This window comes from Mytilus galloprovincialis, chromosome 10 (assembly GCF_965363235.1).
Source record: "Mytilus galloprovincialis chromosome 10, xbMytGall1.hap1.1, whole genome shotgun sequence".
NCBI classification, from domain to species: domain Eukaryota; kingdom Metazoa; phylum Mollusca; class Bivalvia; order Mytilida; family Mytilidae; genus Mytilus; species Mytilus galloprovincialis.
In genome coordinates this window covers 24,494,982-24,522,876 of record NC_134847.1, presented here as the reverse complement: position 1 = coordinate 24,522,876, position 27,895 = coordinate 24,494,982, and the positions used below count along the sequence as shown (strand labels likewise).

Sequence of the window (27,895 nt, the reverse complement as noted above, 5' to 3'; positions counted from 1 at the left end):
ATTTTATAACAAATATGTTCCCCCATACAAATAACAGTACTAGTATCTTATGTTATCTTATCTTAGTACTAGTATTATTATACAATGATAAAATCTTTGAGAATGATTGTTTTTTCTAATTCAGAGATCTATAGCCCTTCCGTTCTGATTTGTTAAATACAGATTTGATTTTCTTTGATACAGAGGTTTTGGAATCGACGTCAATTGTGTCTTCTAAAGCTCGATTGTTTGTTTCTGGTAACAAAATTACGAAAAATGCTGATAGAAACATAAGGCCGGCAAAAACCATATAGAGCAGACCTGGAATCTTCTGACTCTGAAAAGTAACGGAAATACATGCTTTATTATTAGACATTTATCTCATAGGAAAAATGTTTCCTTATCAAGCAAAATATACTATAACTGAATATACGATTAGGTGTTGGTCTTGTTGATCATAGTACATTGAACTATAACTGAATATACGATTAGGTGTTGGTCTTGTTGATCATAGTACATTGAACTATAACTGAATATACGACTAGGTGTTGGTCTTGTTGATCATAGTACATTGAACTATAACTGAATATACGATTATGTGTTGGTCTTGTTGATCATAGTACATTGAACTATAACTGAATATACGATTAGGTGTTGGTCTTGTTGATCATAGTACATTGAACTATAACTGAATATACGATTATGTGTTGGTCTTGTTGATCATAGTATATTGACATATAGCTGAATATACGATTATGTTCTGGTCTTGTTGATCATAGTACATTGAACTATAACTGAATATACGATTAGATGTTGGTCTTGTTGATCATAGTACAATGACATATAGCTGAATATACGATTATGTTTTGGTCTTGTTGATCATAGTACATTGAACTATAACTGAATATACGATTAGGTGTTGGTCTTGATGATCATAGTAAATTGAACTATAGCTACTTACCGGTATATTCACGCCGTGTTTGACTCAATACAGAAAAATGAATAAGCTGGTCGGTTTTCGTTAAGATCAGTATTGTCTATGTTGATCCATTTATCGTGAACTCATTCTGTGTTTTTTAAGTTATGGTGACTTGATATTAACACTTTCATCATTAAAGTAAGTGCTATCTAAACAATTTCAAAAATCATATATCAAATGATTCTCCCTTGATATCCCCTACTATTAGCATTGGTCGCTTTTTTTTGGTTCAAAATTTAAAAAAAAAAAGAAGAAAGTAACAAAATTTTCAAAAATCGCTTTTTAAACTATATGTTTTAAAATTATGAAAAGAAAAGTTATGATCAGCGGACTTTTTTTCATAACAATATATGGATAGAACCAGAGGATTATGAAAATCTGGCAAAATTTCGAAACAAGAGGCGCAAGCATCATTAAGGTAAATTTCTTTAATATCATGTTACTTACAGCACAAGTGACCATTGGAGCGACCATTGTACCGATTCCACCTGTTGCATTATGTAAACCAGATCCTATACTTCTAAAAAAACGTAATATATTTTGTTAAAGTTTTATTATTGATATATAAGTATGTGAATAAGAGAAAACTTATTCGCTAATCTTCGTTGTGTGACTTATTTTAAAATCGGCAAGACGTCCCTTTGAAACACCTTCACGTATGTCTAAGCTTATTCAGTAAGAAGTAGTTGAAAAGGAATTCTTGGAATTCGAAATTTTTTTTTTTTTTTTTAACGTTCAATTATTTTATCTTAGTAAATAAAATTTAACTTATTTTTCTAATTCATTATTAAACTGCTATTTATTTTGAAGGCTTAAATACGCAGTCTCTGTTGCATTTGATCTACCGTTGTCAAATTTGAAATATTATACCAACTTAGATCGGTTAGAAATGGTTAGGGCCGTTATGTTTGGGACAGTTTTTCCACGCAGTTGTTGTAACATTTTAACCGTCGTATTCTTTGGAATTTTAGAGGTGTGCCAGTTCATATCGCAAATTACTATTTTTATTTTGGCATATCTTTGCAGAATCTTTCGTCGTGTTTGGAAATTATAGAATGGTACCAGCGTCTCTGTTGTTCGCTTAAACTGTTTTTTTTTTTGTTTTTTTTTTTTTTGTATAAATTTCAAGATTGTGATAGTTTTATAATTAGAATAGATTGACATGATTCATTTTACATCGTGATCATACTGATGAAGAATATCTGTTATACGAATTATCTAACATTTGTTCATTTGTTGGTTGTTTTATGGTGATGTTGTACCCTTTTAGACTTGCTATATATATTATTTTGTAGTGTGCTGTATCATAATTATATGATCCATCGCCCCGTAAGATTTATCGTTGACTATTATTCGGTCATTTTATTTATAAAATTATATATATATATATATATATATAACACCTCCCGAAAGGTTAGCTTATTTTGATAAGCTAGAGTTAGAGAAGGGGGTAAGGTCTCTGCGCAATGCTAGGCGGTGTAGTCGTAGAAGTTGAAATAAAAAGTACAGGTCCCAGCTCCGACCGGGGAGGAAGTTACGAATCAAATCTACTCTAACATCGTTAGGTTGATTTTTTATGCACTTCCTCCTCGGCGCCGGGGCTGGAACCTGTACTTTGTGTTTCTAACTTCTACGACAAGACCGCATAACAACAACACCGCCTAGCATTGCGCAGAGACCTTGTCCCCTCCTCTAACTCTAACTTTAAAAAAAATAAGCTTTCGTTTCGGGAGGTGTTTGTTACCTTCTTGTAGGAATTAAACAAGGATCTCTGATACAATACACGAAGTATTTATTTTCCCACCATTTCCAAAAAAAAAAATATTTTGTCGAAATTGAGGCCAATAAACTATCAATATATTAAGCTCATTTGATCCATAGCTTATGCTTTTCGACTTCTAGTATCAATTTTGAATTCTAGATTTTTTTTAATTTCACCATAGTATATCCTTAATCACTTTTATTACCCTACCTGACAACAGTAGGATATAATTCCGCCGTCAGCAACATAAGCGACATCCAGCCAGTAGTCACACATGATTTAGATATGAGTGCAAAAATAGTGACAAATGTCTCCTTATCGTTTATATCTGTAATGAATGTAATTATAATGGATCAACACATTCAGACCCTTGACCTAAAAAACAATTTCGCATTTATAAATATACAAATTTATTGCAAAAAAGCAAATATAGATCAGGCTTACAATTGGAAACTCAAGACGCAAGATTCACGTTTTGTCTATATGCGACTCATGACAGTTTTATTGCGAACCCAATTGTACCTTTCCATAGATTCACCTGATAGTTACCTGTCCATTTAAATTTTGGCAGTTCAATTATCTCAATGAACAAATACAACAGGTATTGTTCTCTGTTTAGTTTATTCACTCAGACTTTTAAATTTCTTTTAACAGAAATCTATCACTCATTGGTTAATTTACCTGATTAAAAAAAATATCTGCTTAATTGATGGAAATAACATGTTTAATATTAATTAAAAACTGCATATGAGTTTGAATTTATTATATTTTCAATCTGTTGAATATAAACACTAATACAAACATTTATAAATGTTGATTTTGGAAAAAAAAATCAACATTATTCATATTTTAAAAAAAATGACAAAAAAACTTAAAAATGATGATGTTTATATATTTATGCCTTCTTAAAAGTATTTTATAACTAAACAAAAATTTAAAAATGCAACTTTTGACAGGAACAATACTATTTTTTTTTAAAAACAAACATTTTATGATTAGATTAGTATTTATTTTGAACAGATTGAAAAACATTTTATTAATTTTATCATATGCAGTTTTTATACGACCGCAAACAAAATTTCAAAACAAAAATCATGTCGTCGGCGTCGTCCAAAGACGGATTTAGTTTCCGGACAATAACTTTAGTTTTAGTGAATGGGTCTCTATAATTTTTTACCAGAAGGTTCAATACCACTAAGGGGAGGACAATAGATTTTTGGGATTATGGTCCCAATGGTTTTGGAATTAGGGGCTAAAAGGGGGGCCGAAAATAAGACTTTTTGTAGTTTTCAAACACTTACTTGTGTTTAAGTGTGTGAATTTCTCTAAAATTATACCACAAGTTTCCATATCACGAAGGGATATTTGGAATTGATTTTGGGGGTTGTGGTCCCATTAGTTCAGAATATAGGGGCCAAAAGGGGACCCCAAATCAGCATTTTTGTAGTTTTCAAACAATAACTTGTGTTTAAGTGTATGAATCTCTCTTAAATTATACCACAGGTTTCCATACCATTAAGGGATAGTTAGGATTGACTTTTGGGGGTTATGGCTCAAAATGTTTTGGAATTAGGGGTAACAAAGGGGGACACTAGGTTTTTCTGGTCAATGGACAATTAAGACAATTTAAAAGCCGTGTAAGGGAGGTAATTCAAAACCATTTAACATACAATTTTGGGTATTTTCGGATTTACCTCCATTACACTACTTGTAAATTATGTATAAAAAATGTCAGGATTTAAACTAAATACAAAAAAGGGTTGGTAGTAGTTTTCAATTTTTTCCCCAAAATTTCTCAAATTTCAAAAAGTTTGAAGAAGAAATCTTTAATTGCACAATATTGTGCAATATATTTGTAAGATCTTGACATTTGTTGTGTGTCAGAAATCCATATTATGTCAAAAATTTGATCACAATCCAAATTCAGACCTGTATCAAGCTTGAATGCTGTGTAAACACTTGTCTTAACTGTCCAGGGTTCGCCCTGTGTGGTCTTTTACATCCGCCCCCTGCGGAGCACCTGGTTTATAAATAGTAAACATGTTATTTCCATCAATTGAACAGACAATTTTTACACCGGTAATTTTTACTCAGGTAGATTAATCAATGAGTGATAGATTTCTCTTAGAAGAAATTTAAAGGTTCCAGTGAATAAACTACACAGAGAACAATACCTGTTGTATTTGTTCAATGGGACAAATGAACTGCCAAAAGTTTAAATGGACAGGTAACTATCAGGTGAATCTATGGAAAGGTATTATTGGATTCGAAATAAATACATCCTCAAATATGTGTTTTAGACTTGTCTATAGTAGAAAGTTATCTTCTATTATTACACTTCATGCTAAAATGCCATATTTTGATTGGCTTACACGAAGGTGTTAATTTACTCTATCACATGGCTGAGCGGGTAACCCTCTGGTCCGGACCAATCAAAATCAATAATTGAAAGGACAAAGAATTGAATTTACATCAAGAAATTAAATACAATGCTGAAGTTCTGCGTATTGGCGCAGATTTTAGTATTTGACTGTCAAAATAAAAACAAAATAAAACACCTTGTCTCATTTTTGTTGTTTTCTACAGCCTCGGTCACACCTTACCGGATAGCACGAGCGGACGCCTAACGGATGAAAATAAAAGTTGTCCATTGACAAAATTGTTATCCGTTTGGAGTACGTTGATGTACTGACCGAATAAAACGGACGTGTAACGAATGCATAACGGACACACACCGGACATGAAACGTACGAGAAACGGAAACGTACCGGACAGAACGGATGTCGAACGTTCACCCAACGGACGAGTACCGCATAAAACGGACACCTAACGGAAGCTTACCGGATAAAACGGATGAACTAGATATACGGAAAAATTAAAGAAATTAAAGGAGACAATAATAATACATGTAAATTGCATAGATATTCAAAATGTTTCTGGGCAACTGGTTTTGGTTTGTACTTCAAAATGCCGCCAAAGGGCATTGTCTGGCCTGAATAAGAGCTGATTGATTACGAAGACATGCCTTTACTCTAAGATCGATTGAATAATAAGAATTCATGAACCTTTAGAAATCTGACATACCAATAATTGGCATTTTTGACGCGAAATTTTCAATTGGCATTTATCCGTTTCAAATCCGTTCATCATCCGTTTTATGCGTTATACGTCCAGTAGAAGTCCGTTTCTCATTCGTTCAACATCCGTTTTATCCTTTAAACGTCCGGTAGGAGTCCGTTGGTGAATTTATCTTCCAAGACCTCCAACGGGTGTATAACGGACACGTAACGGATACAAAACGGAAACGAAACGGACGAGTAACGTACAAAACGGACGCCTAACTGGACGTTCAACGGACATTTTATCTGTTGGACGTCCGTTGAAAGTTTTGAACATGCTCAAAATTTTCAACCGAACATAACGGACGTCGATGGATAAAACATACACTTAACGGACATGCAACGGATATGGACGGACGTCTAACGGATAAGAATGGACGTCTAACGAACATGGACGGATTGAAAGAAAGTTATCCACTAGGCGTCCGTTCGAACTATCCGGTAAGGTGTGACCGAGGCTTTATACCCGTAACGTTGTTATGTACGCGACGTTATAGAAAATACTTTTAAAATAAAATTAATCTGTTAAAGACAACAATGATAGAACATTCAGTATAATATATTAGATAACGCATAGCTGAGAGGGTGATAGAGCAGATTGTAACCCCTCGAAAAAGCATTGTCAACCTTTGCTGCGCCGCGGTTGACAATGTTTTCTCGGGGTAACAATCTGCTCTGTCACCCTCTCAGCTATGCATTATTTATTTTTTTCAACACATACGCTTATAACTGTTGCATTTCATTTGCATTTTCATTTGAATCACTCTAATGCATTTTCGACTCAATATGCAATCTGTCTGATTCGACCTAAATCATCATTTATGAAATTTCAGATGTCGAAAAAAGTCTCAATAAAATTCATTAATTCACACTAAGATAACTACACACAATACATGTCATTTCTTATTCGGCTATATACAATTTAAACGGTGTTATATTACCTAATGTTCGTAATATGCCAACAATGACCCCCGAACATCCACCAATAACAAAGAACATCGAGGTTGTCCATTTTCTTCCAATGCTGTGGATATTAATGATAAGGGTTATAACATTTACTGATTAAGGGGCTCAGCTAAGCCCCAATGTCCACAAACCTGGTTGACCGTAAGTCGCTAAACCCGAATGTCACAAACGTAGGTGACCATAAGTAATTTCACACTTTTAGTTTTCCAATTATGTACTCATAAGATAGGGCTGATAATGGTGGCATTGTGCTGTTTTCTGCTGTTTGGTTCGGTTATTGTCTTATTTCTAACAGTTTTTAGCATCGTTTTCATATTGGAAACCAGGAGGTGGCCATTCGGTGTCGTTTTCATATAGAATTGATAAACTTTAGTTTTATAAACATATTCCTGAATTGACTTCATAAATATAGCACTTTCAATTGTTTGATCATGATTTTATTTACTTTGTTCTTTTCTTTTCTATTGTTGGGGAGAGTCTGCATCATCACAAAGAATTCTGCTGAAAGGGGATTATAACAAGAGGCTCTATAGAGCTTGTGTCGCATCTTTTACAATAACCACTTTTTAGTTCGGCAGGTGTCTTGAAAAGTCTTGTTCATCCAGTTAAGTTGGTTATATTTGATTCCACAATTAAATAATCACGGAGATACACAATAGAGGGCCCTCATGGGGTTTTTGATTATGTGATTACTTGGTCGTTTTTTTTAATGATTATTTGATTATTAAGCCAAATATTTCATGATTATTTGATTACCTAGGAATGTATTTTTAGTTTATGATTATTTGATTACTAAAGATAAGCAAATATTTAATGATTATGTGATTATATTGGCAAAAAAATGGTGATTATGTGATTACTAGGACCCCCCCATGAGGGGCCTCAATATTTATAAATGTGTAACAGGGGCATTAGCTGTCAAATTCATGTTCACCGATTTGACTTCAATTCTCATTTTTCATTTATAACATACTAAAACATACATTCAAATTACAATAAGTCTGAAACAAACAGGTAACACTGCATGTACTCGATAATATATGTATATCAAAAACATAACTAAATATCTTAACTTATCATTCTGGAAATGCTCTGTGACGTTATACTTACCAGTTAGCAAAATACCATCCAGTTACTTGAACAAATCCAACAACATTCAGAAGAATAAGATTTATGTAAATATTTCCTGCAAGTTGTCCTACTCCAAAAAATATTCCGTATGCTCCGTAACCACAACTGAACCTTCAATGTAAATTGAATGTACTATATTAGACATTGATAGTGTAGATTTTAGAAAAATAAATATTCTTGGAGATCATTCCTCCGAAATGAGTTTAGTAATGTTAACGTGTGATCTTCAAAAGTGTAAGTCGATCGTATACATGTAGATAAAGAAAAATATTATTACTAAAAATCCATGGCGTTAAAACACAACCCTTGGGATGTGTTTAGTAATTTTTAGTGTCTGATGTATGATTTTTATTGTTTTTGTCATTTAACTAGCTTTCAGTAACCACGAGTAACTGCGAGTACGCTTATATCGTACTTTCGTGGTAATTTGACCTGTAATTTGTAAAGCATTTTCGTTGTTTATTGTTTACTTCTTTTGCGTTATTTGATGTAGTGTCACTATCTTTATTATATACCACCTTTGACAAGTATTTAGTATGAACTTTAAGATAAATATCCGCATCTGTTCTCGTACAATAAGCAACACATTCCTTTATTTTGTAAACAATAATTTCGTACACCATGTACAGTAACTCCTTACAACTATTTACCTGTGTTTTCTTTCTAATTTTGTTTTACATCACACTTCCTTTCTATCGATTTTGTCTTTGCATTGTGTCATATAACATTTGTTATAGTGCAGTGTACTATGTTTACTTGTTTTTTGTTAATACTTTTTTTTTATTGATTTAAGCCATTTTATAGCGAGTCTTTCTAGGTTGTGATGTTACTATATAATTTCAGGTTACGGTGAAGGTTTGCACCTGATAAATGTTTAAACTCGTTGCATTTGTTTGAACCTGTCCTAAGTCAGGAACCTGTTGTTCAGTTGTGGTCGTTTCTTGATGTGGATCGTAAAAAAATTTCGTTTCTAGTTTTTTATATAGAATAGACCGTTGGTTTTCCTGTTTAAAGGTTTTTATGCTAGTCATTTTGGGGGATCTTTATAGCTTGCTGTTCGATGTGCAAGCTATAAAGATCCCCCAAAATGACTAGCATAAAAACCTTTAAACAGGAAAACCAACGGTCTATTCTATATAAAAAACTAGAAACGAAATTTTTTTACGATCCACATCAAGAAACGACCACAACTGAACAACAGGTTCCTGACTTAGGACAGGTTCAAACAAATGCAACGAGTTTAAACATTTATCAGGTGCAAACCTTCACCGTAACCTGAAATTATATAGTAACATCACAACCTAGAAAGACTCGCTATAAAATGGCTTAAATCAATAAAAAAAAAGTATTAACAAAAAACAAGTAAACATAGTACACTGCACTATAACAAATGTTATATGACACAATGCAAAGACAAAATCGATAGAAAGGAAGTGTGATGTAAAACAAAATTAGAAAGAAAACACAGGTAAATAGTTGTAAGGAGTTACTGTACATGGTGTACGAAATTATTGTTTACAAAATAAAGGAATGTGTTGTTTATTGTACGAGAACAGATGCGGATATTTATCTTAAAGTTCATACTAAATACTTGTCAAAGGTGGTATATAATAAAGATAGTGACACTACATCAAATAACGCAAAAGAAGTAATTAAAACAATAAACAACGAAAATGCTTTACAAATTACAGGTCAAATTACCACGAAAGTACGATATAAGCGTACTCGCAGTTACTCGTGGTTACTGAAAGCTAGTTAAATGACAAAAACAATAAAAATCATACATCAGACACTAAAAATTACTAAACACATCCCACTGAAGGCTTCGTGTTAAAGGCCATACTTTGACATATATGACTTGGATGGAGAGTTGTCTCATTGGCACTCATACCCTTATCTTCTTATATGTATAAACGATCTAAATCAACATATTTAGAGTTCCCATTTTCAAATCATAAGAATATAAAGTGTTGTTTGAACTAACTTAATAGACATTTGCGAAAACTGTCATAAACCTACGATTAGGATTACAATTACACTTTCAGGTAGCATTTGAATCTTGGGTCGTTTCTAAGTGTAAATATAAACCGTCGGTTCAAAACAAAGACTAATTAACTCCTATAATGTTTTTCTATAGTTTAAACAAAAGGATTTTGAAAGATATATCGGTACACAAAATGGAATCTTGACAGCTTGAGGTGGAATCAGGACAACTCGGTTCAAAGCAGACTCAGACAACATGGGTCAAATCAAAGACAAATAAGACTGAGATAACTTGGGTCAAATTAAAGACAATCAGACTGAGACAACTTGGGTCAAATCAAAGACAAATCAGACTGAGACAATTTGAGTCAAACCAAAGACAAATCAGACTGAGACAATTTGAGTCAAAGCAAAGACAAATCAGACTGAGACCACTTAGGACAAATCAAAGACAAATCAGACTGAGACCACTTGGGGCAAATCAAAGACAAATCAGACTGAGATAACTTGGGTCAAATCAAAGTCAAATCAGACTGAGACCACTTGGGGCAAATCAAAGACAAATCAGACTGAGACAACTTGGGTCAAATCAAAGTCAAATCAGACTGAGACCACTTGGGACAAATCAAAGACAAATCAGACTGAGACCACTTGGGTCAAATCAAAGACAAATCAGACTGAGATAACTTGGGTCAAATCAAAGACAAATAAGACTGAAACAACTTGGGTCAAATCAAAGTCAAATCAGACTGAGACCACTTGGGTCAAATCAAAGACAAATCATAATGAGACCACTTGGGTCAAATCAAAGACAAATCAGACTGAGACAACTTGGGTCAAATCAAAGACAAATCATAATGAGACCACTTGGGTCAAATCAAAGACAAATCAGACTGAGACAACATGGGCCAAAGGCAAAGACAACTATGTCTCCTTTTATAGACATCTCGGACCAGTTTGAAACACACATCGGAACAGTTTGAAAGGGCTCTTTTGTAGTTTTTACGGTAAATATTATTTTTGTTTGTTTTTATTTAGATTTTTAGCTTCATATAACAACTTGTCGATTTGTCGCATGTCAATTAGTTCTTTTACTGAAAAATCTTTTATGACGGCCTAACGAGATCAATCAAAATGATTAATCAACGAATATTATGGCAAGCCGTTCTCGTCAAAACTATGTTTAAACCCTTTTTTCGAAAAAAATACACAATGAGGTCCGAGACCACAATTGTCGTCCCTTGTTCACGAATATAGTCCCTAGTGTTGACAGTTTGTTACTTGTCATTTATTTTTATACCCCTTCCAAATTTATTTCTCCATATTTAATGCCTCAAATTGCAAGTAGGGGGTTGAAATTACACTGTAAAAAAATTTGGGTCCAGAATTTTAAAGGAAAGTAGTGATTTGGTCCAGCTGAAAAAGGTTAAAAATGAGCACTTCGGAAGCTGTCAAAAGATTTCAAGACGCCCTAAACATAACATTGTCCATATTTTGAGTAAGAGCCGATGATGTTTTCTATAATTTTGATATAATTTGTCCCAAAAGTAGTACAACTCACTGTAAAAATTTCATTGAGAAAGCGGTGCGATTTTTTTAATTTTCATTTATGTTCTAAAAGAAATGCACTACGAAATAATTGTGTTCTCGGACCATGAGATTAAAAAACCTAAAATAACACACTGAGAAATCGAAATTACATACTGAGATTTTAAAATTACACACTGAGATTAAAAAAAATGAAAAACACACACTGAGAAATTAAAATTACACACTGAGATTTTAAAAAGACACACTGAGATTAAATAAATTGAAAAACACACACTGAGAATTGTTAATTTTTAAACACTGAGATTTCAAAAATACACATTGAGATTAATATGCAAATTACTAATGAATATTCCTGAGATGAGCAATTCAACAGATTAATATCTTGGTCTCTAGAACTCTCGTCTATATAATGAAATGCGGTTCCTTCAACCAACGTTCATGATAAATTCCAAGACTTAACATCGTTTTTTGCTTACTCATATTCATAAGTTATTTTTCAATATAATTCAGATTAATATTATTGCTAACGGTGTATCGGGATTGTTTGCTTAAAACTGTTTAAGTATAGGTGCTTTTTCAAAAGTCTTCAGCTGTTACCCTGATTTCGCAAGGTAATCTTTTATTTTTTTGTTGTTACGTTTATATGTTATAATAGACACTTGGGTGAACATGTCATTGCATTATTTGTCTTTTTGTAGATTGTTCCAATGATTTCTTATAATTTTAATAAAATGTTCACCATTTGGTTATATCAAAGACATGTGATACATGACTCTAATTATATTTTGTAATGAGAGTAAGTGGGTATTTTTCTTGTTCCATTAGTCTTTAACGTTGTATCGCTAATGTATTTTATAAAACATTTGGCACCAGATTGAAGGACTAATGAGTTATGTCCCCTAGTTGTTTTACGCTTGTAATAGATTAAGATTACGTATGCTAATTAGATATGTGCGCATAAAAAGTGCGCACAAATCTCAGTGTGTAGTTTTAAATTCTCAGTGTGTAATTTCAAATTCTCAGTGTGTGTGTTTTCAGTTTATTTCATCTCAGTGCGTCTTTTTGAAATCTCATGTGTAATTTTCAATTCTCAGTGTGTGTTTTTCATTTTTTCGTAATCTCAGTGCGTCTTTATGAAATCTCAGTGTGTAATTTCTAATTCTCAGTGTGTGTTTTAGGTTTTTTAATCTCAGTGTGTTTTTTTTAATATTCAGTGTGTAAAATTTTCGAAAAATGTTTTAAACATAGTTTTGACGAGAACAGAATGCCATAAAATACCTCTCAATGGCTGCAAGAAAATTTAAATTAGATAGATATCGTATTAAGTAATTTCCGACTATTGTTAGCGTCAATGTGATTCAAATTTATACTGTGGTATGTCAAGACGTTATAGAAGGAATAAATATACCCTGATTCGTCAAAATAAATTGATTTTTAATCGTCACAGAGAAATTAACTCTATGTTTCCTTGAGAAGTTTTTGTTGACTTTTGATTCGTCACTTTTTGACATGTTGGAGCCCGACTTATTTCAAATGCCCTTTTACATCGTTTCATTGTTTAAAAAAAACAAAAGTAACTTAATTAGTTGCATATGCATTTCATTTTAAATCAAATCAAAAATTTTAATGTATAGACTTTGTTTAAATTTTCTAAAAGCAGTCTTTTTTAAAGTACACGGATGTAATGTGAACCTAATTTTAGATTAAATGCAATCAAACGATTTTGTTAAACGATGACATTTTTTTTATATTTCTTAAGAAACAAAGTTGTTATATGTTATCAATTAAACTTTCATTACATCCTTTTAGATTAAAGTGCACTTTGCTCTTACAGATATTTGAATGCACACGAATATTTATTCGGAATATATAATGAACTGATATGCTAACGCGAAGTTATGTTGAATGCAGATTTCTTAGACACCAGCAACACATATTGATGGCAAATAAGGGAAAAGAATTACCTTTGCCGACTGAGCCAAATTTGTTTGCAGTCCGACAAAATATATCCGAAAATATATCCAGTATTGACAACTTACATAAGACAAACTTTGAATATGCAGAGGTAGTGTAGGAAATTAAAAAGACATATTATATTCTTCTGAGTAGGGCTTGAACACTCCATCGGAGAATTTAAAAAAAATCTGCATGGGTGTGCCTTCGAAAATAATTTACGAGATATAAAAAAATCATTTGATTTTACTATAAATGTTAATTAGGTTTATTTTTTTATTTTTTGAGACGACCCCTTGTTTTTCGTCAACTGTAATCGTAAGTCTAAGTGTAATTCTAGGTATAGACATAGTTTCCGCAAATGTCTATGATGCAGTATTTCTACATTATAACATTAACATCTTTATACATCATTAATTACTTTATTTAAGTCTTACCAAGCGACCATCAGTAAAAGTGTAAACTTTAAAAGTCTAGGATTATCTATGATATCTAGAATACTGTATTTCTTTTCTTCAGACACTAAATCTTCTACTTGTATTACTTCTGCATGGAATTTTTCATATTCTGGTGATTTTTTATCATTCACTTTCGCTATTCTTTTAATGACTTCATATGCTTTCTGAATTTTCCAATGAGTAACCAACCATCTGAAGCTTTCAGGTACAAACCTTTAAAATATTGTTTTAACATTAATAAAAACAAACAAACAAACAAGCAAACAGACAAATATTTTAGTTGCCAATCACGGCGCCCAAAATGAGAGATAAAAAGCCAGAAATTAGTACTCAATAATGCAATGTGTATTGTTAGTTGCTATAAATATCTCAGGATCATAGACAAATTGAATTACATACTCGTTCCTTTTTCTCCATACTTTTTTATAAATCATTACAATATTTTCAAGACCAGCATTTAGTACTGACACAGTTTTGTTTACTCACCAAATAATTAACAGCAAAAATGGAACAACTAACGTTGCAGTACCTATTTGGATGTACCGCCAATCATGGAGCCACCAGCAAAGACATGCATACAATATTCCAAACACTTCTCTACACGGTAGAAATCTTAGCATTGATCTGGATTCTCGTGTTGTGAACTCCAAAATAAATGTAAAATTTACAGAAGAGACAAACCCACATCCAATGCCGATAAAAAATCTGAGTGCTGCTAACATTTGCCAGGATGTTGAGAAGGCAGCCGCGGTGTTGAATACTAATAATGCAGACAATGCTGAAGCGTATGTTAATTTACGCCCTATTGTATCTGCCATTTGTCCAGAAATAAACCCACCAGCTATTACACCTCCCATTTGTAATGATGTAATGGTGGATGGAATCCAACTTCTTTCACATACCAGGTCCCACTAAAATAAATAATTTACAATTGATATTCATATAAAATAAAACTATGTTAAAACACATACGTTTTATTGAAGATGATTGTTTCTCTTTATTATTTATTTTTCTTTTGTTCATGTTATTCTTATTTTAACATTGATTGGACGAGGAATATAATACATTGTACGAAATATGCATGGACATATTCCAATAAATATCTTTCAAAAGATATTTATTCCTTTTATTTGTTCAAATTACTGACCAAAAGTTTGTTTATTACGTCTATCCCTTTTTATTGTGTTTTGTTCTTTGGATGTACCTGGCATTGGAAAATATAAAGGTAGTAACCGTTACTTTACGAGGGGTTCGTGTTGTTTATTCTTTAGTTTTCTATGTTGTGTCGTGTGTGCTGTTGTTTGTTTGTCTTTTTCATTTTTAGCCATGGCGTTGTCAGTTTGTTTTAGATTTATGAGTTTGACTGTCCCTTTGGTATCTTTCGTCCCTCTTTTACATCGTTTATCCAAAAAAAATTTCATAAAAAAGACTACCGGAAGAATTCTCGTGTAATAAAGTATTTCGAAATATGCAAATCATATCAAAAATATTAAGGAATAAATGCCTTACACTGCATTAGGCAACATTTTTACATGGCAGTTGTCCCCTCATCACCAGTCATTACAAATATCTCAAACATGACTCATTCAGATCATCGTACTAGTGAAAATACCAATACTACACATATACAGCCATGGCATCAACTTAGGCAATATCCTTCATCATAAATTAGTTCAATCGAAAATACATCCTTATTTAAAAGACCAGTCTGTACCAATCATTTCTGATACCTATACCTAACCCATTGCAACTAAAATTTTCAATTACAAGCACGTTTTGCAGGATCTCAGTAATGACGACTTCAAGTCTAAACCTTCTGATTGCACTTGTGCTAGTTCCAAATTCACATATAATCCAGCTGACCATACTTTATTACCGGTGACCTCAACATTGTTTATAACACTTCCCTACGAAATGTGTTATCGAAAGGGCCAAAATATCGTGACTCGAAATCCATCAACTGGAAATACAACTTTAAATAAAATGTTGATGGATTCAGTCGAGGATTATGCCAGGCAATGGGCTAAGAGTGAGTAGGAAGACGTAGACACTCTTTCCGAATGGATTAAGGCAGTGAGGTCGTTGATACCAATTAGAATTAAGAATACTTATAACGTACGTTCGGAGGACGTGTTTTTCAACAGACTATCGGCATTCCAATGGGAACGAATTGTGAACATCTTCTTGCCGACTTGTTTCTTTATTATTATGAGGCTGAATTCATACAGGAACTTCTTAGGAAGAAAGATAAGAAGTTAGCAATATCTATGGCACACAATTTAACTCTACTTTCCGATATATAGATGATGTTCTTTCAATGAATAATTCAAAATTTGGTGACCATGTCGAACGCATCTATCCCATTGAAGTAGAGATAAAGGATACAACAGATACAGCTGAGTCGGCCTCATATCTTGACTTGCATCTAGAAATTGACAATGAGGGTCGATTGAAAACAAAACTTTACGACACAAGAGATGATTTCAGCTTTCAAATTGTGAACTTTCCATTTCTAAGTAGCAACATTCCAGCAGCACCTGCATACGGTGTATATATCTCCCAATTGATACGATATTCCCGTGCTTGCATTTCCTATCATGATTTTCTTTATAGAGGGTTGTTGCTTGCAAGGAAGCTATTAAATCAAGAGTACCAAATGATAAAGTTGAAATCATCTCTTCGTAAATTTTACGGACGCCATCACTAAATAACCGTTTTACAAATGATATCTGATATGTTACTTACGTCGTACCTACAATCCCCTTCCCTTTCATAAAAATGACATACCAAATTAGACTATTTACCGGATTTGTTATCTCATAAGCAACACGACGGGTGTCACATGTGGAGCAGGATCTGCTTACCCTTCCAGAGCACCTGAGATCACCCCATGTTTTTGGTGGTTCGTGTTGTTTATTCTTTAGTTTCTATGTTGTGTCATGTGTTGTATTGTTTGTCTGTTTGTTCTTTTCATTTTTAGTCATGGCGCTGTCAATTTATTTTCGATTTATGCGTTTGACTGTCCCGCTGGTATCTTTCGTCCCTCTTTTACGTTAATTGTACCATGACATAAAATATTTTAACAAGAAGTCGCAAGGTTAAATATTGAACTGAAATCTTTAATCTCTTATTAAACATACCTCAGAGACAACAGTAGACATTTCAGGTTCAAATAGCCTGGAGTTGCACTTGACAGAACTATTACTTGTAGTTAGCTCACAAAATGCTAAGTCCGATATATTATTCTCGTTAATTTCAAGACCGTCTAATGTAGTCAAGTCACATCTCCAATTCGGAACGGCACCTCCAAAGGTCATCATCAAAGTGCTCCAGTTATCCGTTATTTTACTTCCGAAAATAAGTATCACAAGTATCCATTGAAAAAGTCCAAATCCTCCAATATCATCTATAGTCTCTTCTAAATATTCATTTAAGTCTGTCATCTGAAATCTGATCTACTGCAAATAAAGAAATGCATTAAAAGTTAGTTATACATTAAAATTTATCTTAAAAGTTAGTTATACATTAAAATTTATCTTAAAAGTTAGTTATACATTAAAAGTTAGTTATACATTAAAAGTTAGTATAAAAGTTAGTTAGTCTCGCCTGTCGATAGAAAATTCAACAAATGATAAATACTGATGGACATCAACATTGCTTATTAATTCAAACTTGTTTGACTAAGATGATAGAGGACAGCGCGTCAAAATGACCGTCAAACTGAGATGTACTTAAATAGTACTATAAGTAATACAACTTATTAAACTATCAGTGTTTATTATACGTAGTTAATATTAAACAAACGTAAGCAGAAAACGAAACATTGGAAATTGGAAATTCTTTGATAGTATCTGCATGGACCTTGGGGATATGACCTCGAAATAGTCGTCAAACTGATACATGTATTCACTGATAGTAACTAATATATATACAATGTATATGAAACTTTTAGAAAAAAATAGTCGATCTTCACAATTAGTTCCTATCAAACTAACTTAGGCAGAAAACTTAACATTGAACATTGAATATTAATAGAATTTTGCTGGACCATGAGCTAGGATGCAAGGCCCCGGAAAGAGTCGTCAAGCTGATATAATGGTTGATGTGTTACATATTTGTTTTTCGTTCATTTTTTGTACATATATTAGCCTGTTAGTTTTCTTGTTGAAGGCCGTACGGTGACCTATAGTTGTTAATTTCTGTGTCATTTGGTCTCTTGTGGAGAGCTGTCTTATTTGCAATCATACCACATCTTCTTTTTATATGAACTGATAGTAATGTAACTTTTAGAAAATGAAATTAATCAAACATAAGTAGTTCCTACGACGCCTTAAGACAACAAACATGTCTCGCCTCTCTCAAAACTGTTGATGTGTTATTATTATCAATGAGAAATCTACCAAACAGAAACAAAAAGACGAGTAAGCACATATTTACAACTATATATACAAGCGTATGGCCTTCATAGGCCGGTGACCAAAGTCGGATTTATGAAATTTAAATCGTCAAAAATGGTATACAGCTATATCATGTTTCATTGGATTCGGAAATACTTTGAGATTCTTCTGGTCGTGAAAAGAAAATATGGAACATTTTTTTAGAAATCACGATCAAAGGTCACATGTCGTTTTCAAGGAAAAACAACATTGAATATCTATCTTTAATTCAAATACCCTTTTTACTGTAGAATGATTAAAAACTTGAATCTATTTTCTTCTTCATTGAACTTTTCACCGAAAAAGTGGAAACCCATCATTAAATAAGATTTCCGAACACACGTATGCGACTTTACAAAAAGGGGGTAGTTTTCAGTTTTAAATGATGTGGTTTTAAGTAATAAGAACAACGTCTGTCAAAACTTAACACAATTTATAGAAAATTATGAACAAATATGTATTTATTAATATAACCATCTAGAATACCTCAATGAAAGTGAAAACTTAAGCTTTTGCCATATATGTTGAATTCGGTACATGCAAAACAGACAAAAAATAACTTCGGACGCTTTCTATTAAATTATTTTGTATTAATAGGAATATAAATCATTTTACCATAGACTAACAACTTTAAAAATATATGTTTTATTATAAAACAGCATTTTATTCGTTTCAAATGGAGACATTTTCGGTTATTCAATCCCAAACTAAGTGACGCACCATCATGTTTTTTCTATGCAGAATTATTTAACATAGCACTCAATATACGTAACTTAGATAAGTAATTCAGACCTTAAATGACTTTTGTAATGTGGAAAAGTTATTACGAAGTTCTGACCTTTGGCTGAAATACTATTTGTTCGTAAGTGGAAGGTTTAGCAAATCTCCAATGTCAGTATTGGTCTATAGTGTTTAATAAACACGACAAAATCTTAAGCCACGAATTCTATAATAATATTGCGAATTTGAATGTTAAACTTGGGACATTTAACGTGTTGTGCATTGCAAAAGAGTGGTGGTCAAATATGTAAAATTGAGAATGGAAATGGGGAATGTGTCAAAGAGACAACAACCCGACCATAGAGCAGACAACAGCAGAAGGTCACCAACAGGTCTTCAATGCAACGAGAAATTCTCGCACCCGGAGGCGTCCTTCATCTGGCCCCTAAACAAATATATACTGGTTCAGTGATAATAAACACCATACTAAACTCCAAATTGTACACAAGAAACTAAAAGTTAAATAATACAATACTAACAAAGGCCAGAGGCTCCTGACTTGGGTCAGGCGCAAAAATGCGGCGGGGTTAAACATGTTTGTGAGATCTCAACCCTCCCCCTATACCTCTAGCCAATGCAGAAAAGTAAACGCATAACAATACGCACATTAAAATTCAGTTCAAGAGAAGTCCGAGTCTGATGTCAGAAGATGTAACCAAAGAAAATAAACAAAATGACAATAATACATAAATAACATCAGACTACTAGCAGTTAACTGACATGCCAGCTCCGGACTTCAATTAAACTGATTGCAAATTATATCTTCATCATATGAATATCAGGCACAATCCTCCCCGTGAGGGGTTTAGTATCATACCATCATAACATATATGAGAAGAACATAACCCGTGTCATGCCAACAACTGTGCATGATAAATGTGTTTAGTTCCGATGCAAAGACCCTATAAGTGAATCAATATTAACGCCAAAATATGCAATCTTTAATGACCTGACAACAGTATCGTAACTATATCCCTTCTTAAAAAGTCTATTTAAAGGTTTTGTTAGCTTCTGAGGTAAATACGGACATTTTTGCGCTTTATAAAGAATATTTCCATAAAATATTGGATGTGAATACTACATATAGCGAGCTTTCATCCAACATCATTGGACATCAATTTCAAAACATTTCGTCATTGCAAAATACTTTGTCATATCAATTTATAAATAGGGGACATAATCGTCTGAAACATTAGAGCAACTCTAGGACAAATATCAAAAGAATAAAATTGAGAATGGAAATGGGGAATGTGCCAAAGAGACAACAACCCGACCATAGAAAAAAACAACAGCAGAAGGTCACCAACAGGTCTTCAATGTAGCGAGAAATTCCCGCACCCGGAGGCGTCCTTCAGCTGGCCCCTAAACAAATATATACTAGTTCAGTGATAATGAACGCCATACTAATTTCCAAATTGTACACAAGAAACTAAAATTAAAATAATACAAGACTAACAAAGGCCAGAGGCTCCTGACTTGGGACAGGCGCAAAATGCGGCGGGGTTAAACATGTTCGTGAGATCTCAACCCTCCCCCTATACCTCTAGCCAATGTAGAAAAGTAAACGCATAACAATACGCACATTAAAATTCAGTCTAAGAGAAGTCCGAGTCTGATGTCAGAAGATGTAACCAAAGAAAATAAACAAAATGACAATAATACATAAATAACAACAGACTACTGGCAGTTAACTGACATGCCAGCTCCAGACTTCAATTAAACTGACTGAAATATTATGATTTCATCATATGAACATCAGGCACAATCCTTCCCGTTAGGGGTTTAGTATCATACCATCATAACATATATGAGAAGAACATAACCCGTGTCATGCCAACAACTGGTTTTTGAATAAATGTGTTTAGTTCCGATGCAAAGACCCTATAAGCGAATCAATATTAACGCCAAAATATGCAATCTTTAATGACCTGACAACAGTATCGTAACTATATCCCTTCTTAATAAGTCTATTCAAAGGTTTTGTTAGTTTTTATGTGAATACTGACCCCTTTGTGCTTTATACAGAATATTTCCATAAAAAATTGGATGTGAAATACCTGAACGTATAAGAAGTCTGCATGTTGAGCTATATTTACGAATGATGTCCTTATACCGATGATAAAATTTAGTAAATGTTTTGACTAGTTTGTGATATCGAAAACCCTGGTGTAATAATTTTTCAGTAATACATAAATTTCTCTCGTTAAAATCTAAAACATTGTTACATACACGAGCGAATCGTACAAGTTGAGATATATAAAAACCGTAAGATTAGACAAGGGAACGTCACCATCTAAAAATGGATAATTAACGATAGGAAATGAAAAATCATCTCTGTTATCATAAATTTTAATATTCAGGTTTCTGTTAGTGATATAGATATCAAGATCGAGGAAAGGACAGTGGTCATTGTTAGTATTAGCTTTATTTAAAGTAAGTTCAGCAGGATAAATTTCTTTAATATACATACTGAAGTCGTCATTATTGAGAGCCAAAATATCATCCAAATATCTAAAAGTATTATTAAATTTGTTTATCAGATGTTGTTTCGATGGGTCTTTGCTTATTTTTGTCATAAATTGTAACTCATAGCAATACAAAAACAGGTCCGCAATAAGTGGTGCACAGTTAGTCCCCATTGGAATTCCGATAATCTGACGATATACGGAATTCCCAAAGCGAACAAAAATGTTATCTAGTAAAAATTCAAGGGCATATATAGTATCAAAGCATGTCCAATTGACATAGTTTTTTTGTTTATTGCTACTAAAAAATGACCTAAAAGAGTTTGAACATATATATTCACACTCTGACTTTTTAAATGCCCATTTAATTAGGTGTGTGAATTTTTTCTTAATGAGAATGTGAGGCAATGTGGTATATAGGGTAGAAAAATCAAAACTTTGAACAGATTCAAAATCACCAATATAAGCATGCAATTTATCAAGTACTTCCAACGAGTTCTTGACACTCCAAAAGTAATTAATTCAACTATTTTCGAAGGCCTTATTTGAACAATTTATTATCAGATTTTTAATTGTACCAAGTGTGCTGGTAAGAAGAATAGACAATTTAGTAGTGGAACAATGGCTTGAAGACGAAATAAATCTATATTTGTAAGGTGTTTTGTGTAGCTTCGGAAGCCAGTACATAGTTGGGACTTTCATTGTATTTGGCTCTGCCTGTAAAGCGGTAGCTAAAAGTTTATTTTTGTTACAGATGTCGTTTTCTGAAAATGGAGTCAGTTGGAATGTTAGTGAATTGGTGATTTCTTTTTTTCAGAACCTCAATGTAAAATTTACGTCAAACAATAATAATGTTATTAGCAGCTTTATCGGCCGGGACAAAAACAAATTTCATGGCTATAGTTCTTTAAGTTTATGTTTGATACGAGAAATAGGTTTTTTGTGGTTATTGTTAATAATAAAATGTTCTTTAAAATGTTGAACACGTATATCAACTATCTTCATTACTGAATTAAAAAAAGAGTCCAGAGATTTTTTGTCAGCTTTTTTCCCGTTTTATCCATTTCATACAGTAAGTATGGAGTGAGTCGTGGATGATATTACGACACTCATTCCAATTAATAATTGACGGGGGACGATATTTAGGTCCTTTACTGAGGAATGATTTTAACTCTCGGTCTTGAACGATGTTAAGATCTCCTGTTATAACATGGGAAATGGGTCCATAAATATATTCGGAGGTACTACAATTACATGAAGTAGGTGTATTTTCACTGATATTAACATCTTTACACAGTTGACTATAATTAAACACAAATTTCCGGGTAGATTTCTTGTAAATATAACAAATAAGAGGTAGCTCAGTATTGTCAAAATATCTAGGAATTTGTTCTTTAACAGAATGGTCGTTAAATATACCGGCAATATTTACAAAATCAAAACCTTTATTGACATACTTTATTTTAATAAAATGTTTTTTATGATCTTCAGGGCGATCAATTTTGGGAAATAGTTTAGAATAACAATATGCCATAATAATTTGAACAATTTCATACTTAGGACTGCTATATGAAATTGTGTTGCAATCCTCCAAAATTTTATTTAACTTATTAACCGGTAATGAACAGAGTTTTGTTAACAGATAATGTCTTCCGTTGTTTTTTGAAATAGAAATTAGGTCCGAAATATTGGTATGATTAGTCCGAAATTTTCTTTGATTGCGATTTGTTCTACGGCCGTGAGAACTGTTTTTACGAACAGTTTTAGAAACTATATCCAAAATGTTAACGGAATCGGTTCTAGATATATTACCAATTCCCATGATATTATCATTAAGACCGAGAGGGTAGACTGTTTGTAATTTTTTAATCCAATTTCATTCAATTATTTTCCATGATCGTACAAACTTTGAATGAGATTCACCAGGCTGCTTATTTACTACTTCTAAAGGTTGAACTGCTAAATATTTAAAAGGATGGTTGTGTTTTTTAAGGTGTTGGTAAATGATACTTTTGAATTTATTGGGTCTTTTAAAACGATACAGATGTTCTTGAGTGCGTTTAGATAAATATCGTCCAGTTTCTCCTACGTACTGAATACCACATCCCGGTTTGTTTCATGTGAGTAAATAAATAATACTGTTTGTTTTTCAAGTTATATCAGTTTCAAAATTCTGTATTGAAAAAAAAACGTCTTGTCCTGCTGCTTGCAACTCAAAATATCTTTAAACAAAAGTTAAGAAAAAACTCATCCCTGATCGACAGTATATACTTGCCATGAGTACATGACTGAAGTCTGCGGAATATTTCCGATTGTCGTGGTAGTTGTGCCCTACAGTCTGGTCTGTATAATTTATTTGATACCTAAACTAGGGTTAGCATTTTTATCGCACGCCTGATGCATGGTAATTTCTTCTTTGAATGTCCTTGTGATTTAGAATACAAATTGACTCCCAGTAATGGTTTGTAGAGGCTGTATGACAAATCAGCATTAAACAGCCTATACTTAGATGTTCTGTTTTGGGAAAAGAAATTCCTTGTATTGGTTGTAGATTTTTTTACGATAGATGCAAGCATATGAGAGACGAAATATACCACAGGGACATTAAAGTCATAAATCGAAAATAAACTGAAAAAAGTTATGGCAAAAAAAAAAAGGAAAACACCCACAGACAAAGAATAGTTCACAGAGCACAATCTTTGATAGCCGTGACTTCGATTTCTTGACTTAAGTCGGCTGCTATTTTATCTGTATGTCTTAAAGAAACATTAGAGGCAACAATAGTTAACCGATGTTTATGTTTTAAACAAAAGCTAGGGAAACTCCAAAAAAAAAAAAGAGTTCAGTTCGGTTGTCTTATCGACATGTAGCCCGTGTCATGCGAATCAAAAGTATCAATATGTTACAAACAGAAATAGAACACAAATTAATTGCAAATTTTATGATCTGATCTGATACGTACATGTAGTATCTAAAAATCTTAAACTACAAAAGATGTTGCTATTGAGTTGGGTCACGACAGAGCTTAAATGTTACATTATTCGTAATACGGTGCTATAAAAAGAAATTGTGTCTATTTCAGTCGCCAGTACTTTTTCATTATTTTAAAAGTACATGTCACCAAAATATTTCCACGTACGACACATGGAGGTAACAATTAAATCAGAATCAGCTAAACCTTCCGGGAGCACACGAGATAACCCCTATAGATTTTAGTATGTTTCGTGTTGATCTGTGGTGGTTTATGAAGAGTTTTGTAGAAATTTTGTTTGTCATTTACGTCGTTCTTCGACTTTTACCATGCGGTTTTAATATTAACGTCAACTAATATGTTTGAATATACCGTTGAAATATTCGGCCTGCTTTAATTAGTCAGGAGTACACCCCTGTTCATAAAGTCTGTATTGACTCAATATGCACCAGCGGAGGGTATCATTTGAGATATTTGGACATAATACGATAACACAGAGGAGCGTAGTACATTGAGACATGGGGAAATAGACAATTGGAAAGTTAATATTGGCCTCTAAAGTTTTTCATATTTTTTTTTTTTTGTAGTCGTCAATCTGTATAAATATCAAAGAAAGGTCAAGATATGACGCAAACATTATATTTTCTGTAGTATCCTTTATCACAAACTAACTGGGAAATACAAGTACCGACTGACTGATGTCTAGGTTAAAGAGAGACAGTAAAACTTCAATATATCTGAATTTTAAAATCAAAGAACTAAGCATTTCAAATTGCAGTGCGATCTGTAAATACCATATGTTATGTAGACTTATGCATCATTTGTATCCACTTTTATTATAAACAATTTTTAAACAATTAGAATGAACCATAGGTGACTATCTATGAATGAACTAAAGTCACCATCATCCGAGCAGTTTCGGGAAAATTTCATTATTACACCAATGAACTTTGTCAAAATATCTCGATTTACTGTAATTGGTAAAATTAATCAATTATTCCACTTTCTCATTTAAGAGAATAATACTATTTAAGGGATTAAACCTAATGTTTGCTTACTTTGAAATATTAAAGCCAAGTTTCATCGGACTTTCTAGTTTTGTTATCTTTTTGGGGATTTTGTCGGATCCCTCTTTCTTATAAACAACTGAAACACTTATTCATCCTCTTATATACATAAAATGACATTAACACAACATTAAAAAAGAAGTATGGACGCCTAAATAATTCAACGAAACAATAAAACATTAACAGAAACAAGAAATATCAAGTCCAAAATATTACAGGAAAAGTATGTAATCAGCCCAATAATGGACGGGATACAACTATCCGGATTTTTTAAAAAGTAAATAATTTTAAAAATAGCAAAGATTTTTCCAAGTTTAAATAATATCGTTTTAAGAAATCTTACATCATAAAAACAGGTGTACATGAAAAGAAAAATTGCAGTTTTATTACTTTATAGTAAATACGACATAATCCATTCATCAGCGCTTTATTGTATGATGTTGGAATCAGGTAAAACACAAAATGTTCGCGTTAACAGTTGTGTTTACTTCATAATTTGTCATCAAAAGGCTTTCATGATTATCTTTTTCGCCTAATGCATAGAGCATTATGTCTGATGTTTAAATAAAACAATAAAGAAAGATATTCGAGGGCAGCTTTTGAATAAAAAGCCAAACTGCATGCCACTTATGATCTGCATTAAAAGTTAAATATGCTGACTAAAAGCTTAAATAAAAAAACTGCACCATACGACTTTTTGACGACCAATCTCAAATTAAATCATTTTTCTAGGACTGTGCCAATTTTTAGCCGTATACCATGAAGTTAAATTAAACTCTTTTAATAATCGACTTTTTTCTATTCTGTCACCCCACTATCAAAGAGATAATTAGCTCTGACAAAGACTATGTTTTTTCAAACGTTACAAATATTGAAAAAATAAATCGTAATTAGCAATCAATTCATTAAACTTTGTAAATAAGCTATACAAAAAATGCTGATGTATTATCGGATTGCCAGTCAATAATGCAACATATTTAATTTATATTCATGCGATCTCTAGTTCAACCATTATCTAGAGATGAGTTACTTATGGGATAATATAAATATGAGATGACGTGGTATGATTACCAATAAGGCAAATCTCCACCACAGACCAAATAAAGTAAAATATAACAGCTATAAGTCAACGTACGGCTCTCAAAAATTAGCAAAACCCAAATCCCATAGTAAGCAATATAAGATTCAGAAATGGCAAATGCAAAACAATTCAAACAAAAAATCTATCGAATCATAGACACGAAATCTAACAGAACTTTAGGTTTATGACCCTTCTATGGCCCATCAATCACAAAATTTTCAAGCTGCAATAGTATTAAAACAGCAAAGATAATGAATAATAATATTATCGGCACCAATTTTCCTGCACCAGATACATGCATATCCACAATACATGTCTCTTCAGGGATGCTCGTGGCCAAAATATTTGAAATCCAAACCTGATATAAAAGATGAAGAGCTATAATCCAAAAGGTCCAACAGGTATAGCCAAATCCGTGAAAGGAATCAGAGCTTTGGGAGATACATTCCTTAATTTATAATAATTTCTAAATTTTTGTAACAGCGAATGAAAAAGATTGTACATATATCAAAGGGGAAACTTCGTGCAAAGCATTATTACTTATAGTTTTATTGCATTTTGTAGAAAAAGAGAATTTTGTGAAAATAAAACCACTATTTTTGTAGAAAATCCACAGACTTTAATGCAGAGATTTTTTTTATAAAATTTTAAACGTAGATTACTCACTTATTTTTTCTATGATCAGCTAGCCTAGCGTTTATTGTTTACATTATAAAAGTCATAAACAGCCTGAAAATTCCAAAACACCTCGTGCTGACTCACTAAAGTCGAGCGCATCCACCCTAAATGATGTATTTGAATTGATCCATATTTATATTTGTTAAACCAATATCTAAATTTATAAACTTGTTTTAAGAAAATCATTGCTAGCACTGCATGCAATAATCCTCCATCTATTAAGCATCATATTGCAAAAAAAAATGAGTATACAAAGGGAAAGGCTTTTGATTTTCTATAAAATTTCCATATGTTTAGCATTTAATCAACACAAGGGTATATAATCCTTAACAAATCGTCATCTTACTTTATATGTATTTCTATATTCATATTTATGTTTTATTGTATCATTTATTTACACAAATGTTAAGGTTTATGACCCCTTCTGTGGCCTTTATTGTACGAATTTTTCAAACTTCAATTGTATCAAAACTACAGATGTAATGAAATAATAGAGATAGGCCATTTTTTACATATACCAAGGGGAAACGTGATGC

At 32.6% G+C, this 27,895-nt stretch overlaps 1 protein-coding gene across 1 annotated transcript; it reads right to left on the bottom strand.

The window, feature by feature from the left end:
* Positions 1–115: 115 nt before the first annotated feature.
* LOC143048898 (organic anion transporter 3-like) lies at positions 116–17,334 on the bottom strand. The gene is made up of 8 exons (XM_076222764.1): positions 17,022–17,334; positions 14,368–14,792; positions 13,861–14,094; positions 7,916–8,047; positions 6,781–6,863; positions 2,931–3,048; positions 1,406–1,478; positions 116–316 (listed from the first exon to the last, which is right to left on the bottom strand). The coding sequence occupies exons 1-8, from the start codon at positions 17,322–17,324 to the stop codon at positions 116–118; spliced, it is 1,569 nt and encodes a 522-aa protein (XP_076078879.1). The 5' UTR covers positions 17,325–17,334.
* Between the last annotated feature and the right edge of the window lie 10,561 nt (positions 17,335–27,895).